This window comes from Humulus lupulus, chromosome 5 (genome assembly GCF_963169125.1).
Source record: "Humulus lupulus chromosome 5, drHumLupu1.1, whole genome shotgun sequence".
NCBI classification, from domain to species: domain Eukaryota; kingdom Viridiplantae; phylum Streptophyta; class Magnoliopsida; order Rosales; family Cannabaceae; genus Humulus; species Humulus lupulus.
The window spans coordinates 194,262,272-194,281,180 of NC_084797.1; the positions used below are offsets into that span (position 1 = coordinate 194,262,272).

General features: G+C 33.3%; 2 protein-coding genes across 3 annotated transcripts; one reads left to right on the top strand and one right to left on the bottom strand.

Annotated features, from left to right (window-relative positions):
- The first annotated feature begins 1,001 nt into the window (after positions 1 to 1,001).
- LOC133777995 (haloacid dehalogenase-like hydrolase domain-containing protein Sgpp) lies at positions 1,002 to 7,349 on the top strand. Of its 2 annotated transcripts, none has more exons than XM_062217794.1 (7): positions 1,002 to 1,162; positions 2,265 to 2,379; positions 2,508 to 2,659; positions 2,733 to 2,994; positions 3,084 to 3,252; positions 6,791 to 6,849; positions 6,961 to 7,349. In XM_062217794.1, the coding sequence occupies exons 1-7, from the start codon at positions 1,125 to 1,127 to the stop codon at positions 7,093 to 7,095; spliced, it is 930 nt and encodes a 309-aa protein (XP_062073778.1). In that variant the 5' UTR covers positions 1,002 to 1,124; the 3' UTR covers positions 7,096 to 7,349. The 2 variants fall into 2 exon arrangements, with proteins under 2 accessions (XP_062073778.1, XP_062073779.1); XM_062217795.1 differs by having other exon boundaries at positions 1,005 to 1,162; positions 6,801 to 6,849.
- LOC133777994 (phragmoplastin DRP1E-like) lies at positions 4,670 to 16,608 on the bottom strand. Its single transcript, XM_062217793.1, has 15 exons — positions 16,165 to 16,608; positions 16,022 to 16,085; positions 15,308 to 15,415; positions 14,657 to 14,758; positions 14,058 to 14,108; positions 13,888 to 13,949; positions 13,497 to 13,587; positions 13,313 to 13,377; positions 12,853 to 13,047; positions 12,629 to 12,748; positions 12,456 to 12,526; positions 6,089 to 6,314; positions 5,618 to 5,668; positions 5,146 to 5,517; positions 4,670 to 4,990 (listed from the first exon to the last, which is right to left on the bottom strand). The coding sequence occupies exons 1-15, from the start codon at positions 16,300 to 16,302 to the stop codon at positions 4,862 to 4,864; spliced, it is 1,845 nt and encodes a 614-aa protein (XP_062073777.1). The 5' UTR covers positions 16,303 to 16,608; the 3' UTR covers positions 4,670 to 4,861.
- Positions 16,609 to 18,909: the final 2,301 nt, after the last annotated feature.

Sequence of the window (18,909 nt, forward strand, 5' to 3'; positions counted from 1 at the left end):
ACGTAAAACATCTGTATTATTTTCTTTTAGTTTATATCAAGTTCTTAGTTTAGGTAGATAGCGAAAAATGCAGTCAACAACTGTAGGATTTCAAAATGACAAAAAAATGATTTTTTTTAATTATTTTAAAGTTTGGGTACTTTTACTGCCAAAAAAATAAAGTTTTGGTATTTATCTACAAGTAAATACAAAGTTTAGGTATTTTAAGAGCAAATTTACTAAATAAAAATAAGATTTAATAGTTTGTACCTAAGGAACGACGGTAAAAGTAACGTTTAGGTACTTTTACCACTGAAAAAAAAAATTGTATTTATTCACAAGTAAATACAAAGTTTAGGTACTTTATCTACAATTTTCCATTTTTTTTTATTCCAAGCCCCCATCGAGCAAAATTTCTGGGTCTGTCTTGCTTTACTATTTGATATTTTTTGTAATTAATGTTTTGATCGTTATAGTTGTAAATAAAATTCTAAAACATATAATAGATGTAAATATTCCATGTTATCAATAAAAAATAGAGAATTTATTTATTTAGTACTCTGTGTTTTTTCAAAGTATTATTTTGATACATTCTTTTTTTAATAATGCTCACATGGTGTCATCTATTTTAAAATCATACATATTTAGTACCCTAGATAAATAAAATTTTATTAATAAGATCAAACTGTTATCAACTATATGTAATTAAGTAATTAAATTTTAATAATTAAATATATAAAATTTTAATAATTAAATTTGAGTTTAAAATATCAAATAAATACAATTTCAAAATACAGGAAAGAAATATTATTATAATCATAGGATACCAACATTATAATCTACGAAAACACTGTTAACAAATAATTACTATATAAAAAAAAAAAGAATATCCATAATCAAATTCGAAAAGGACATAAATATAAGTGGAGTCACGAATCTCCTCTCCTCTCATTTTTAATCTTATTAATTTCAATCACAAAAATAAATAAAGAAACCGAAATAACGATAGTGACGTAACCAGAAAAGGAAATACACCTTGCAAAATAGCATCTGCTGCTTGCTTGTGGGTGATTCGCTGTAGATTCCTTTTTGCTCATATATAAGTGTTCCGATCCTTTTGTCTTCTATTTCCTCATCTACTCAAAATGACAGGTTCTTCTCCTCAAAACTCTCTTGACAACAGGTAAAACTACTCTCTCTCTCTCTCTCTCTCTCTCTCTCTCTCTCTCTCTCTCTCTCTCTCTCTTTTCATTTTTGGATCATGATTTTTTTGTTTTTCCAAATTTGATCAAAATTTTGATCTGGGTATTCGGAATGTTTAATTTATTTTACCTTTTAAATGACATCCCAGTCCCACCATTGAAAGAAGATGAACAACTTCATGGCTGTATTGAGTTCAATGCTCAATGCCATATCTATCATATAAACATATTATCATTTATATATAGCTAATGGCTAATAATGATATGGGGCCAATGTAAGGAAATTGATTTTTGGGGGAAAACGATTAACTTGTTGTTGTGATATGTATGACAAATAAGATCTCACTTCGTTAGAAGTTCAAATTGGCTCTGAATGGAACTAATGAAATTAAGGTTTGCCTCAAGTATGTGAAATCTTAAATGTGTTTTGAGAATCGTTACTAAGTGAGGTCTTGTGTCTTGCTAAACCAGATTCACATTAATGACCATGTAAATCACAATTTTGATAGAACCTTGTCTATCGATAATGGAACAAAATGAAGAAAACAAACAGCAAGAGAACCAATGGAATGGAAATAGAGTTGTATTTCTGTAATAACCAGGAATTAGAGAGCCTGGACCCTCCTACAGAGACAGAGTTCACTCCCAAAATATCTACCTGAATACAAATGAAATTAATCCTCTTATTTATACATAGCCTCTAGGATAAGTGGTGCACCTAGGTACTACCCAAACATACCCCTCATAACAGAATTAGAATGTAGTATCCCCTACAGCCCTCTCCACGTGTGCCCTCTTGTGCCTCCTAGCATAGACGTATGTTAAGGGGGGTCTATCAAATTTCCCCCACCGAGATATAGATCCTGTATCACATACTTATACACTTGCACTATAACATGACCATCAAAGCTTTCTCCTTTACCATTTTGCATGACATGCAAACTCCATTTTTTAAAATAACATAAATTTGAGATGAGTTTCGTTGATTTGTTTAACTTTTCATTCTATAAAGTTTACATTAGACAGAAATAAATTTTGCACTTTTGCTCATTCTCTCTCTGGCCCTTTTTTCTGTTGAACCAGCAAGAATGTCCTCGCTGGATTAGCTCCACTGGAAGCTGTATTATTTGATGTTGATGGAACTCTGTGTGATTCAGATCCATTTCACTATCAGGCTTTCTATGTAATGCTTCAAGAGGTCAGATAATATTTTTTACAAGCTTAATGAAGTTGAATCTCTGAACCAAAATGAATTTCACCCGGAGTAATGTTATATTGTGAGTCATCAATTACCAGTGATTAACAAGAGTCTGATGTGGTTACCAGATAGGATTTAACGGAGGAGTTCCCATAACTGAGGATTACTACATCGAGAACATTGCTGGCAAACATAATGATGATGTTGCTAGGCTACTCTTCCCTGATGATTTCGAACGTGGTGTAAAGTTCACAGATGACAAAGAAGCCATGTTTCGCCGGTAAATTTCATTTTCACCTACATAGAGTTTTTTTTATGCTTCCGACGAAATAATGTCCTTAATGATAAAACAGACTTGCAGCAGAAAAATTGAAGCCTCTGGATGGTCTTGAAAAAGTGAAGAAATGGGTTGAAGATCGTGGTCTGAAACGCGCCGCTGTTACAAACGCTCCAAGACCAAATGCTGAACTCATGCTCACTAGTCTCGGGCTTTCAGATTTTTTTGATGTTGTAATCATTGGGAATGAATGTGATCATGCCAAGCCACACCCAGAACCTTACTTGAAGGCCCTGGAAATACTAAAGGCATCCAAGGATCACACTTTTATATTTGAGGTCTGTCTTGTTTTCAGATAACTACCCTTTTTTGGTAGTTCAAGTTTATTCCAACTTTTCTTGATAGTCCCATTTTTTCTACTTGCTAGGATTCTGCGTCGGGGATAAAAGCTGGCGTGGCAGCTGGGATGCCTGTTGTTGGTATAACCATCAGAAACCCAGAACATTTACTTATGGAAGCAAAGCCCACCCTACTTATAAAAGATTATACTGATCCGAAATTGTGGGAGGTACTCGAAGAGCTTGATACGAAAGGAGGTAATGCTACTAATGCAGCTTGAAATATCTTTCACCTCAGCAAACTGATTAGAAAAATTATGTGGTGAACTTTCAGTTAAATAATTTTTTGGAGGAGCCTTTTGATCCTCCCCCATCATAGCTGTTTCTCCTGAGACATTATATCATTATTCCTTCTTATCAATGATAAATTTATAAGTAGCTTGATTAGCTACATATAAAATGTATTTAATTACTATAATCTGTTTTATTAGAATTGTGTTTCTAGTAGTTCTAAAGGGTGCTAACTGCCCTATTTTATTGGAATGACTTTTATATTATTTTGTTGGAAATGGCTATTCTTTCCAAAAATGGAAAGAAAGCTCATTCCATTGTATAATAATATTCTTATTATTAATAATAATAAATTTTTATTTTATTATTATTAAAATTAAATATCGTCCCATGTTTTCATTACTCCCAATCAAAATCAAAATGGACATGAGTAGTTCTTTTAATTGCATGCTTTCCTTCTTTATAGTGTGTTTGTATCTATAATACTTGCATGTATATTTTAGGATAAAAACACATTAATATCAAGCTGGGTCATTCACAATATTGTTTGAAGTTCAACTCCAATATGTGTACTTTAACGAATGACTTTGCTATATGCTATATTCGAACCCAATTACAATGCAAGGAATTCATGTTCTACTTCACAAGATCTGTCAATAATATACAGAATTTCTGGAATAAACAGGCTTATCCCCACACCCAAAAAAAAAAATCCAGTGGTACGTAATATGTTTACATTTATCATAATAATGAAAAATAAAACTGTTTCCACCATGAAATACAACTTCACAATTTTAGTCATCTGTCATTTCATCTGGATTATTAGAATGTGGTGGAAAGTAGTTTAGAAAGGAGAAAATGGTACATTGTAAGAAATATGGGGTTCCATTTCAAAACCAATTGGTGATGAGTGGAGTAACCCATGCTCTTTTAAATGGTTTGATGATCCCACATACTTTCCATGTGTGATTCTATTCTCTAACATCCTCCCTCAAGATGGTGACTATTTTTGCTCACCAATCTTGGACGGCTCGATCGCAAGTGGCTCGTTGGCTCTTTTGGCTCTTTTTTGGCTCACTATCCTCGAATCACAAAAGACTCTTTTGGCTCTCTTTTTGGACCGGTTTTTGGATTTAGATCAGATATATACTCGTTAGAGTTTTTCTTTAGCTCTGATACCATGATAGAATGTGGTAGAAAGTAGTTTAGAAAGTATGAAAGGGTGCATGGTAAGAAGTATGGGGTTTCATCTCAAAATCAATTGGTGATGAGTGGAGTAACTCATGCTCTTATAAATGGTACGATGATCTCACATACTTTCCATGTGTGATTCTATTCTCTAACATGGATTAATCAGCAATTCTATCATAAACTGAAGATGGAATGAAGAAAATTAATGAACTAATATGTAAAATCTCAAATCATTTACATGCAATTAAGAAAATTGGGTATTGAATAAACCCTATTAGCGAAAATATAGCAAAAAAAAGGAACCATTTTTAGAACGTTCGCCACACCCTACAACTAGCTATTAACATACACAAGTTTCTTTCTTGGGTTACACTTGGATTGCACCTTATCTGGACCACGATACCGAGTCAATCTCGTCCCTGGCAGACTTGTACAACTCAAGCCGCTTTGCACATTGCACCCTCCTTTCCATTAATGTTGAATCTTCATCCAACAGTTGAGCAAGTTCCTTACCCTATAAAAGTACATGACAATAACCAATTGATACTCGAAAATAAAACAATGTACCAGCATTACCATAACCACCCCATTTATTTTCACAGAATGCAAATACATATAATATGTATATAAAGAGTGAGGACGAAAGGTGATAGGAAAATTTCCGCATACCTCTTTTCTGCCCAGTTGAGCGTAAAAGTGATGAAGTAGAGACTGCTTAGCCTCTCTGACTTGACAATGAACAACAGCCTTCGGAATGGAATTCTTCAGTGTCTCTGAAACCATCCCAACATAGGAGGAAACATTGGATCCAATCCTGCGGAAGTGCCCCTCTGAATATCGGTCTCCAGAAGAGGAGGCAACTTGGTTTCCCTCCTTCTCTATTTCCTGAGGAAGTTTACGGAAGAATTCCACAGTTAGATATGATGACTCCATGTCTACCAATCGCAAAGTTGTCTTCTTGCTGTCCTCCCGAAACCTCTCCAGTGCTTCATTTGCGGCCGCTGCTAATTCAGCTTGAAGTGTTGGAAACCGTTTTAGCTCCTGCTCCATTAACAAAAAGGTCAGCCTACGGCTTTCACTTGTTACTAAACCACAACTGCTATGAAATATGAAATGAATCTATTGGAAACAAATTATGAACCTTAGTTTCTCCAATCGACCTCCTCACAAGCTCCTTCAAAACAAAGTGAACCTACAGTGCCAGAATGCTGGTTAAAAATATCAAAATTTAAAGTTGCAAAGACCTGTAACTTGTCATACTGTCAGAGTATGCTTTCAATAACCATAAAACTAAGTCTTGGTAAATCACTACTTCAATCTAGCATTTGAGATTTCAACAGTTAACTCCTGTAACGAGCACCCTTTCTTTAATATATCTAGCCAACTATATGGTACAGAAATCTAGAAAAGAAACAAATGAATATCAAACAGTATTTTATTGAGTTTCTCTTCTTCATGACACACGATGATCAAACAAAACTATTGATCCAAAGTCAAAATAATTGAGCTTCCTCTACAATGTTAACATCTTAAACTGATGGGCATTGATCATAATCATTAATCAACTCTGGCCCTCATAAATCACACAGAAAAAAAAAAGAGCAATACTTACAGCATCTACGGAGGCTTCAGCCGGGCCTCGGAAATAATTAAGTGCACTATCAATAAGGCGCCTATAACCTTGCTCGGGTGCAACTAGATGAGGTTGGTAGCCATCTGCCTCAGAAACCACTTTCCTTACATTTTGAAACGAAAGATGACGTTCAAAAGGGAGCTTCCTCAAAGCAGAAGGGAGCTGATGGTCAAATACGCCATAAATACAATCACCACCAGGTCGTCTGAGATAGAAAAGAATATATAAGAAAAATGGACTATATATAGCTCAATAATTGATGATATTGGCAGCTACACAATAGAACAAGAACCTAAAATCTCCCAAGCAAAGTTAATCATGAAAGCATGATCACATTAGAAGACGGATTATAATATGAACTAACAGCTGCAGGTTAGGAGTCAATCTGCTAGTTATGAAGTGTGTGAGACTTTAGGTATATATATATGATTTTCATTTTTGAAGTTCCAAATTGATAACTCTAGAATATAGAGTTATCTTTAATACTTTTAGTTTATAATTTGATTAAAAAGACGAGTGATTTGTGTTTTTGACTTTAGAATTGAGTTATTTTCTTTTATTTGGGTTTAGGAGTTAGCTTTGGTTTTATGAGGGAAAATAAGCAAGAAAATGATAAATTAGATGAAGTTGAGTGAATTGGAAATGAGCTAATGTGATTTAATATGATAATTTTTTGTGCAGGAATTCTCAGGTTGCTGCAGCAATGCTTCTGTCCAAGCAACAAGCATTTTTTGTGTCATGTGAGAAGTTGCCAACTCAGTAGTATAAATCTATTTTTTTTAATTAACTTGACTTTAGTTGAAGATTAAATGAAGAGATTTGAGTCTTTAATGGTGTTGGTGCATGTTTAGCAAAAAGACAACAAATGGGGGAAAAAGGCCCACATGAGCTTAAGGAAAAGAAAGAAAATGAGAGCCCTAATATCATATATGATGATCCTCACTTTTGTAACACGTGCTGCAAGGGACACAACCAGTAGCCATTAGAGAGGAAAAATGGATAAGAAGAAAAAGCAAAAGAAAGAGAAGGATTCAGGAGAGGATAACCATTTTGGGAACATCTTTTTGCCTTGATTCTCTTACCCTTCTCCTTAATATTTTATTTTATTTTTCTTGTATTTTCTAAACTATGATTTATTTTGTTATGGGCTGTTTTGATTTTGGATTTGCGCTCTTGAATTCAGCCATGAACTAAATCTTTTGAGGCTTGAATTATCAATAACTCTATGTTTTAATTCTAATTTTCTAGCATTTTATTTTAGCAATTTACCCATTGTTCATTCAAATGTGCTTATTGATGATTTCTTGTTGTTGATTAGCCAATAATGGTAAGATATTGAGTTATATATTTGTTGAGAACTTTGAATATAACTGATAGATTTGAATGACACAAGTGAGTAATCTTGTTAGATTATGTTTGTGAATAACATAGAAATGTGTTATTTACCTTGTGTAACCATTATGAATTGATGCTTAAATTATGAGTTCTTAAACTTGATTGACATAGGAATATGTTAAATTAGGTGAAAGAATTAATACCATAGGATTTGGAAAAGTCCTATGAATTAATTTGTAATTCTTGTAACTCTGGGTAATTTTGCTAAGATTTTGCTGCAACAAAACATACAAGTCAATTGACATAGATGAATTTAATAATTCAAGCCCATTTCACCAAATTGAATTTTTCTTGCTTTTAGATTGTCATCCTAGTTTATTTTGAAGCATTTTCAATTTATTTTTCATCACTATTAAATTACTTGGTAATTGATTTGTGCATAATTATTTGCTAATTAAATCCCTGTGGAAACAATACTCAATTTATCACTTTATTACTTGTTTGCCGACTATGTACACTTGCACAATTTTAATTGCTTAAATTTACGCAACAAGTTTTTGGCGTCGTTGCCGGGGATTGATTCAGTGAATTTTTTTTTTGTTAAAATCAATTGCTTTTCAATTTAGTTGCTTATTTTTCATTTGTTTATTTTTGTTTTTCCTTGTTCTATTTTACGCTTGCTTTGTTTGGTTCTTTTGCGAGGTACTTGAGATGTTTGTTAAAATCAATTGCTTTTCAATTTAGTTGTTTATTTTTCATTTGTTTATTTTTGTTTTTCCTTGTTCTATTTTACGCTTTGTTTGTTTGGTTCTTTTGCGAGGTACTTGAGATGTTTGTTAAAATCAATTGCTTTTCAATTTAGTTGCATATTTTTCATTTGTTTATTTTTGTTTTTCTTTGTTCTATTTTACACTTTGTTTGTTTGGTTCTTTTGCGAGATACTTGAGATGTCTTATCGGCAAGTCCTCATTAACTTTGTTCAACATGACTTGGAGCCTTTACATAGAGCATGGTGGAGATACAAAAATGTGTTCATGAGGTTCCCTTACCATAGTTTCTCTAGAGAGTGTTTACTTGAAGTCTTTCTTAATGGGTTGCATGCCACCACAAGAGAATGGGTAGAAAGAGGAGATGATACCACCAATTTCTACCAAATATCCATTAATGAAGCCTATTGGATGTTGAAAGACATGGCAGAATATAACGAGTGGTGTTGTTTAAATTATCCAATATCCAACCAAATTTGGGAGAATAATCTTAGCCATATGGAGCCTATTTTTGAAAATTGCACTCGAAAACCATTGAGGGAGACATTGAAGGATTTTCAAGACCTCATCATGGAAGAACCTCAACAAGTTGATCACTCAAGTTCGTTGGAGGCGTTGATGATGGAGTTTATGGCTAAAAATGATGTCTTCATTCAAAGCCAAGCTACATCCTCGAGGAATTTGGAGAAATGGTGAAGATTTGGAGATGCTTTGGGAAAATTTTGAAAGGCAAAAGGAGCCCACTTCAATCCAAAGTAGAGAAGAAAAGAGAGAGAATGCATTTCCAAGATAATCAAGTCTTTACTCTCCAATTTAAAGAGTTGATGGTCATAGAAGAGTATGCATATGAAGATCTTTTTTGGAAACCACCACCATTGGCATGGTTCCTTGGCATCCATCATGCACATTCATCAAAAGTAAGTTGAGTTGAGTTCATGAGCCATTCCATTTCGCATCTCGCCAAGCTTGAGGGCGTCCACAATGAAGATAAATGTGTGAGGGCATATGCCACTCTCTATTGGCGAAAGTTGCTCTCTGATGAGCACTTTTCAACAAAGTCAAGTCGACGACTTTAAATCAAGCGCTTCTTGGGAGACAACCCAAGTTTCTATACTTTGTTCTTAATTTTGTTTCATTAATTTAGTCATGTTCATTGCATTTCCTTTATTCAATATTTTTATTTTTGTTAACTGTATTTCAAGAATGAAAAAAAAATAGATTTTAGTTTTACTTATTTTTCTTGATTTTCTTCTTTCACTTGGTCTTTGGTGTTGCATTTTATGGTGCAGGAGTTAGGTTCAGAAAGATAGTGATTTGGAGTGAACAAATTGAGTTTTGGAATGTTTTGGAGGTGTGGTAGCTGAACAAAAAGGTGGGGAGCTAAGAAAAGAAAATTTGAAATACTGGGTTGTAATGTTGTAGCAATCTGGGCCAAGTTCACAACATATTCAGGGCATTTTGGTAGTTTTGGGCAAAGAGACTTGCAATGTATCACCCAGTAAGTGGGGACACATCGCCTGAAATTTAAAAAAAATCAAAAGTGGCCTGAAGACCCTAATCTTTCTCTTTCCCTTTCCTTCTCTCTTTCTTCCCTAGCCGCCCAAGCTTCCACCACCACCTGACCCACCATCCTCACCACTTTCTCCGTCACTGTACCCCACCTGCACCGCACCCTCGCATTCTTGGCCCCTCTCGCGCATCCCAGAATCTTGCACACCCAGAAATCCCCAAGCACCCAAACTCACGGTGCCCCATGAACCCAAGTAACCCAGCCGCCTACCCCAACCCATAGCATCCCGAACCCGGGCGAGACCCCGAGCGTCGACCACCACCCAAGCCCAGAAACTAAATGCCCTCCGCTCTGCTCCTAACCCGTAGCACGCACAACCCCCGTGCAACCCTTATCCTTCTGCAATCCCGTGCCGTTCTGAGCACCCAAGCTGCCCCAGTTTTGGGACTAACCCGTCGCACCCATGGAAATAGGACCCAACCACCTATTTCATCACCATGGCACCCTCCTCTCTTCACTCCAAGTATACAGAGATTGTTTGGCTACTTTCTGGTTTGAGCATTGCTGAGTTTGCTTGTGGTATTCTTCCCTGTTTTGTCAAGTGTTATTGTGACCATCATTGGGCTCGGCTACAAAGACGAGAGCTAATAGGAGACAAGCATCGATTCCCTCAATCCTGCCACCATCTTCTTGAATGAGCATTTCTCAACTCAACTCTCTAATTTTGTTTTGTTTTGTGAATTTGTGTCTGTGATTAGTTTTTGTTTGAAGTTTTGGATGGATTTCTTAATTTGTGACTATGTTAATGTTTTTTTTGTGTGTTGTTTTTGTTCACAATTTTAATTGTCTTTGGTCATAGAATAGGTGCAATACAATCTCATCTCCTTTTGAAAGTGGTGGTGTGTTGTTTTGGTCATTTAGGTTGTATTGGTTAATTTAAGTCATTTCGTTTTGTGTTTGTACTTTGTGTTGTGTTGTTGCTTTGTGTAATTTGATATTATCTTTTTTTGTTGCTTTTGTTGTCTTTGAGAGGATTTTGTTTTGCTATTAGTGGTGCTTAACTTGGGGCTCGATGATGACCAATTTAAAACAAATAAAAAAACTTTAAAAAATGCATTCATGTCACATATCCATCACCTCGCCTCTTGTTTTGTGTTCTAGGCTAATAGTACTCAAGTGTTAATGTAGTTTGAAAAATCTTGATGATAGTGTGGATCCTAATTTTGTGTACATAGCTTGACCAATAATTCTTGAACCCGTAAAGTTAGCTAGATTTTTTAGAGAACTTAAGTCTCTAGAATTGCTTAGTGGTTCCCTTGAGGCGAAATCCTAGACAACACTAAACCGAGGACATGATTTAGGCTATTGTTGGACCATTTGAGCCTTTTGAGCCAACCATTATATACATTTTATCCCTAGTTACCCCATTGTGCTTAATTGAATCCCTTTTTCTTTACCACATGCTAGCCACATTATACACACATCCATTCACCATACCCTTTGAGCACCTTGGTTTTTCTTGGATATATGTTAAGTGTTGCATCATGAGAGAGGGTGAGAGGAGTGTGCCTTTGTGAGTGGTATTTTGGTGAGTGTTACATTTTTTCTTTCCTTGTTTTCCACATGGGGGACAATGTTGATTATTAAGTTTTGGGGGGAGTGTGGATCTCTTCTTAAGTTTTGGGGGAGTGTGGATCTCATCTTATTGTCTTCTTGCTATTATTATATTTACATTTATATATATATATATATATATGAGAAAAAAAAGTGTATTTGTAAAGAAAATAGTGCACCCCTAGAAATGAAAAAAAAAATTGTACAAATAAAGTTTGCAATTAAGTTTGGGAGTGTAACATCTTATCAAAAAAAAAAATCTAAAAAAAACAGTAAAATATAGTTTTGGTATTGTGTTTCTTTCTTTCTTTGTTTTTAATAAAGAATAATGGCAAGAGTATCATTGATTTTTGTAGGGTAATCTTTTGGGGATGTGATTGTGAGTTCTTACTTGGTCTTGGGGAAATTAAAGTGCTTTTAAGGTGAATTGAACCTAAAATGACTTCCACTCTCACCTAAGCCTTACATTACAAGTTTGATAAAGTCATTTTGATCTTTGGTTTAGTGTTTGTCTACATTAGTGGAGAGTGAATCATTAAGTCGACTTATGGAGGCAATTATTAGGTTTTAGGATCAAGGTCTAGTTTACTTTGGGAGAGAATTGGAAATGTTTGGGAAGAGCTATGTCCACACTTTAGGGAGAAATGCTTGATTCTTGGTTTGATAACATCATTAGCATTTGAAGAATTTGGTTGAAAGCATTTGCAAGAGGCATCATCATCATCATTCTTCATTTCTTAAATAAATTTTGGAGAGCATTTCCCTTGTTAAGCATATTTCTAAGTTAAGCGTTTCCTCTCTCTTTTGTGTGTTTTTTGTAGTGTTTAGTCATTTTGTGTGTTTTTCTTGTCTTGAGTTGGATTTCCTTGTTATATTCTTTTATTTTTAGAGTCATCACTCGAAACGAGCAATGAGATAAGTTTGGAGGTGTGATAACTCTAGAATATAGAGTTATCTTTAAAGCATGATCACATTAGAAGACAGAATATAATATGAACTAACAGCTGCAAGTTAGGAGTCAATCTGCTAGTTATGAAGTGTGTGAGACTTTAGGTATATATATATAATTTTCCTTTATGAAGTTCCAAATGGAAAAACCAAAAAGGTGAGGAAATATTACCCTCCATCCAAATGCTCCTTAAATATCCGATCAAATGCACGACATAGCTCTAGGATAGTATATAACTGTGCCTAATCAACATAAGCAAAACAATGTCACATAATTTAGGTAATTGTCTCAAACTCAAATTCCTATAAAAAAAATAATCATATAGATAATTGTGAGTTCCTCACCCCAGCATCTACAGCAACAGGCCGACCAAGATAGTCCATCTCTCTTTCAATTTCATCAATACTTTTGTTAATCAAAGACAAAATTCCTGGGAGACGAGCTTTAATAACAGATTCTAAATGCTGCAACCATATGACATTAATAAGATTGCTATTTATATGACACTAGGGAACCTACTCGATTTTAAATAATGTAAAATGAGAATAACAAATAAAACAAGTTGAACCTTTGAAAGAAGTTTTGCAAGATATTCAGATCCCATTTTGTTTGCCAAGTGTCCATAATCAGGACTACTGGCAAAAAATTCACGCTCCCTATGCCGAGCAGCAATCATTTCCACATTTTTATTTATATCGGATTGTGAACGGTTCACTATACCAACCCAAGGGTGTTGAAGACGATAGGATTTTCCTTCAAGAACCTATTAATACAATAAAATATAAGAGAAAATAATGTGTTGGCATAGCGAACACACAATGAAAGGCCCAGCGATTGTCTTTTAGTGTTGAAATTCTGTTGGTTGTTGAATGCATAATATCCACTTCAAAATGAAATACCAAGCTTTGAAACACATTCCTCTGGCCCCGTTGCAAATAATCAGTCTAACTTTATCTTTATGTTAAATTTTGATCTTGCAAAAATTAAAGTAGTAGGAAAAAGAAAATCAAAACAAGACAATTTCTTACATCCAAAGCATTTGTTCCTTTATCCATCAAGTCAAGCTTTGTCAACACACCAAATGTCCTGTCACCTACATAAGAATTAAGTCCACCAAGAAGAAAAGGAAACTATGTTCATGTCTTATCTCCATACAAAGGTGGTACAATTTAACCATAAAGTAGGAAATTAGGAATATGTGGAGAAGGCTACCTGTGGGATCAACTTCTCTAGCAAGCTTGATAGCATCAGATGTTGCTATATCCTGATTGGCTGGAGTTATGGCCAGAATGATACAATTAGGCTGCAATCAAGATCCATAAGTTCATTTATAAAACACAATGCAAATATGCAAACATAAATAATGAACATTCCATTAAATTACGGGACATATTGCAATGGGAAAATATGCTTGATTTTACAATAAAAATTCACTAGATTGAGGAAATATACTTGATTTTACATTAATAGTTAAGTATATAATTTACTTAAGATCATGATATCCTTGCAGTCCAGCTCAATAAGATAAGAAGACCAGCAAAACAACATGCTTGGCAGCACCAATTTAACTCAACAAGAGTAAGAGATCTTCTAAAAAAACTACCTTCTCAACGTAGGAGCGAACCATGTTTTCTATGTCTTCAACAATACTCTCAGGTTGTCCTTCTGTAAATAACAAACATCTCTTGCTTAATTTTTTGCAAAGGAAATGAACACAAAATGTACATCTAATTAACACCGGTGAAAAAAATAGCAACAGTGAGGCCAATATACCTACAGCAACCTTTGTTAAACCAGGCAAATCAATCAAAGTCAAATTGACAACTGCCAAAAGATAAACCATGATTATCAGTTAATGGATAGAAACAATAAGAACAATTCACACATCAAGCAAAATGAAAATATGTAGATATATTTTGCAACTTTAGAATGATAACCACATTGAATACCCACGTTACTAGTTTTGACATCAAAATTCAAAAATAAACCACAAGAATATCAATGTAAAAAGCAAATAAACTATTCACTAGTCTAAGCTATTAGAGTAAGATTAGACTAATTGAATGCACAAGCAATGCAAGGAAATAGCCTGATGCTATGGAAAACCAATAATAGCAAGAAAAGGTATAACAATCTAATGGATGGTAAAATCATAATATTTGTTTATTAAGCCAAAATAAAATGCCACTTTGTAATGGAAACACACTTCTGAAAAATCAAAACTAAGTTTTTTTTTCCTTCTGAATATGTAAATTTTCATCCTATAAAGGCATGTCAATGAATCAGTTCTCATATATACATGTATTACAATAAAAATCAAACGCAATAACAAATAAAATAGGTACTTGGACAGGAGCAAAATCCAGCTTTACCATTTTGGGAGAAAATACTGAGCTGAATGGGGACTGAAGAAATCTGTTTCGACCTCCCTGTCATTTTGTCAGTTTCATCCTGAATTTCCTTCCGAACCATAGCTGTGCAAGAAAACAAATTAATGAAATTGCATTTTATTTATTAAAAAGAGCAAGGCAAATTATTATTGAACATTTTTGCAAACTCAGCTGTATTTTTACTTAGATCACACAAGCCAATCAACAAAACGCAATACAATAAGGAAACAACAGATATTTGTTGGGTGTACTCAAGGTGAGCAGCCTACATCCAAGGCAGGTGTCTTTACACTACACACTTGCAAACTGTCACAATAGTAATCAAGATTATCTCAACAAAAATTCTAATCACCTAAGTGCAATCGCAATTGGAAGAACCACTTGCCACTCAAACAAGTTTCAGACATCCCTTTAAAACTTTAGAGAGACTTTACAAAGTGAGTATTATAGTTACAAGGGCCAAGCATTCTTATATAGGCTTTAAACCTAGAGAAATCTAAGATTTGGTGATAACAACTATGGTTAAACTAACATAATAAAAGATAAACTTTGGTTAACAGACTCTAGTTATTAAATTTGAGTCATATGTCACAACACAGCCAAGCAAAATAAAAGAAAATAGAAAGAACATACCAAAATCAGTGAATCTTTTCTTTGGCAAATGAAGGAACTCTGCATACTCTTGTACACCTTGTTCTGCTTTGTGCAGCTGCAAAACTAACGGTCTCCTAGTGACAATTCCTGTAAATCCTTTTATTATAAGAACTCAAGAAAATAAAACTTATCTTATACAGTTGAATGAAGAAAAAAATATTGTAATTATTAATATAAAAATCATACAAATCTAACTGCCCAATTGTGCAAGCTAAGCTTCTAAACGCTTTCCCATCTCTTTTTTATATTTCCCTTGTATTTTCCCAGAAACCAAGCAAAATTATTTCTTCCCATCTTTTTTCTTCACTCTGCTTCTGAAACAGAATGAGTATAAAGTAGCATTTGGTTGCCAAAAAAAATTCCCATCAGAATTTATTAAGTTAGCCACTCCCCCACCCCAAAATGAGTGTTCTTGTTTATTTGATATTGAAAAAATAATAGAAATAGACCCAATACGATGAGAAAAAGTAGTTTGACTTTGCTGACTCTCCTTTTCTTTTTCTCCTAAAATGACAGTCAGGGATAAACAGTTGACTTTACACTTCAATTCTTTTATATTGAAATTCCGACAAAAAAAAAATTAAATGGCACATAACTCGAAATATATTATTATTATTTTTCGCCCAAAGCTAGAACAATTTTTCAAACATATAATTATATATATAACACATAAGTAAGTAAGAAACGGGAAACCTGATCCTCTGGGAAGAAAATCACGGCCAACGATGCTCTCCAAAACAGACGATTTTCCAGAACTCTGCGCATGCAAAACCTCAAACTCAAACGACAACATCAAAATATTAAATTCAATTAATAATAATAATAAAGCTCCGGACCTGGCCGCCAACGACGGCAACAGAAGGAAGAGATTCCCAAAGAGTTGGCAAAGTAGAGTCACCGCCATGGTCACCGAGGACAGTACAAGCCCTCTGAATACGATTAACGAGTCCAATCAAGCTCTCCATGGTCGCCATACTGCAGTCCACAATGCCGCCACGTGGCTGGCGAGGTACGAGAGAAGGTTTCCCGGTTCGAACGAGCTTGGCGGCGACGACGAGGGTGACTGTGAGAGAGACCAGGAAAAGATAGGCAACGATGGTAATGACCAGGAAAGCTATTTTGCCGTTTCTTAAATTAAATAAATTATAATTAATGAAATAAATAAATAGTCGGTTTGATTCTAGTTAAGAGCGGAGGAGGCAGAGTAGAGTAGTTAGTAGTTACTTTACTTGTTTGAGAGAGAGAGAGTTGTTAAAGAGTGGGTCTGAGAGAGAAAGTGAATGCCCCTCTTGCTGCTCCTCCCACGTGACCACTTATTTCGTTTATGTTTTTTAATATTCGTGGGTAATAACCGTCTCTTTCTTTTCTGTCTTTGTTGGAGGAGTGTTATATTATTCTTCTTTGGCTTGTTGTTTACGAGTGGTGTGTGAAGCGAAGGGGTTTGAAAGTATTTGAATTTGGTTTTTGGGCGGGCTTATGTTATATAATTTTTTTTGTCATTACTAGTAAATCCTGATCCGCACATTTTATAATCATTCATTAATACAGTATGCATAATTGGTGGGGGGGAGTTTACTCCAATTAGATTTCGTTGTAGGTTTTATATTTTAAGAATTTTATTAATGATTGATTGGTAGGTTGGAAAAGCTCAATAGACTAATACAAATCTTAATAAGAAATGACTTAAATATACCAAATTGTTATATCCAAATTTCGAGCATAATCGTCAACTTGGGTGACAACTATCATTTATGCTATGTTTGATATGGTGGATTGGAGGAAGGACGAATTAAGAGATGTGGAATGATGTTATTAATCCTTACATTTTTTTTTTTGTTTGGTAAGAAAGAAGAATATGTAGGATGGAAATAATTAAGGATTGCAAATCTTTTGGATCCACAAAAATCAATCCTTTGATATATGGATGGATTGTAGAACAAAAGATAAAAAAAAATTCTTAAACAATTAAAATGACTAATTTTTTTGATATTGTTATTTATTTTAAATTGTAAAATAATTTACTTCTTTCTTTCCTTTCTATTATTATACCAAACAATTCTAAGGATTGTCACTCTCCTTCCTTCTTCTTCTTCTCCATCTTTCTTAATTAATCCATCCCTTCATCTCTCCATCTTTCTTATGGCATGTTTACTTAGAGGGTATGGAATCACTTAAATGTTAATTATTTTCATTCAAGTGTTTACTAAATTTTAAGAATGGGAAAGACTAGTGGGACCCACATAAATTTAGGAGAAAAGTAAGGGAAAGGTTCTCCTCTCATCTCTTTAATGAATGAGATTACACTGAAAACTTATTTTGATATTTTATTTTTTATTTTTTATATTTAAAAATTAATAGATAATTCTACCCTATAAATATCAGTCTAATTTATCTAACGTAAGCATCATTTTTTTCTCTTCTTATCGTTTTTCTTCTGACTTATTCTCTTCTTCATTATTGTTATTGTGCTTTCATCATTTTTTTTCTCTTCTTGTTTTTCTTCTTGACTTTTGTTTACACAATCAAATCTACATTTTACTTCCATTGTGGTTATTCCAGATGTGCACTTCACCTTCAGGTAACATATTATATATATTTTTTAATTTTTAATTCTTTTAAATTAAAGATATGTTATGTTATGGTATAGATTTGTGTTTGTGTTTTTCACTTTAGTTGTAATTAATCTTCTTGCATCTTGTTTATGATACATATATAGATAGTTTCAATTCCCAACATGTTAACCCAGATATAATTATTTACACATATATAGATAGTGAACATTAAATTTTATGAATCTTTTTTTATTATCAACTTTCCAAAACAATACATGATAGAAGTAAATTTAAATGATCTTAATCAAAACTAATTTACATCATTCTTTTATATAAAAAAAAAATAGAAAAAAAAATCGACATATGGATATTCAAACAGATATTTAAGAATTTGAATTTAAAAAGTTATTATTTTCATTATTAATGTTATTGTGATTATTATTATTATTTAGGATAAATATTTTGTTGAAAATTTAAATAAAGATGCATATATAACTAGAATGCTATAAAATCTCAACTAATAATGAGTTTTGTTTTGAATAAATTTAAAAAAAAAAAAAATTGGTAGGCATGTTAGGTTAGTTTTAGAACTAATATATATATATATATATATAATGATCATGTTATTTATATTCGTATTATTATTAAAATAGTTTATAAATAATATATTGATAAAGTAGATACAGAAATATTCATTGAAAATCAAAATTAGGAAATATATACTTAATATTTAACTAACATTCAAATTATTATTTATACTAATTTTTAAGTTTGATTTTTTTTGCAAAAGAATGTTAAATTATTATTTTTTTTAATTATTTTATTAGAGAAATGATTGACATATTTATGATTGATTCTTTTTTTTTTCTTAAGCGTATTCATGGTAGGTGGTGTTTAATGTTTGCATATAAGCAACAACTTTGCAAGAATATTATTGATAGGTCCAACATATTTGATAATATATATATATGATAGATTTTTTTATTCATATTTGGTGGAATATAATTTATTAATTTAAATAGCTTTTAG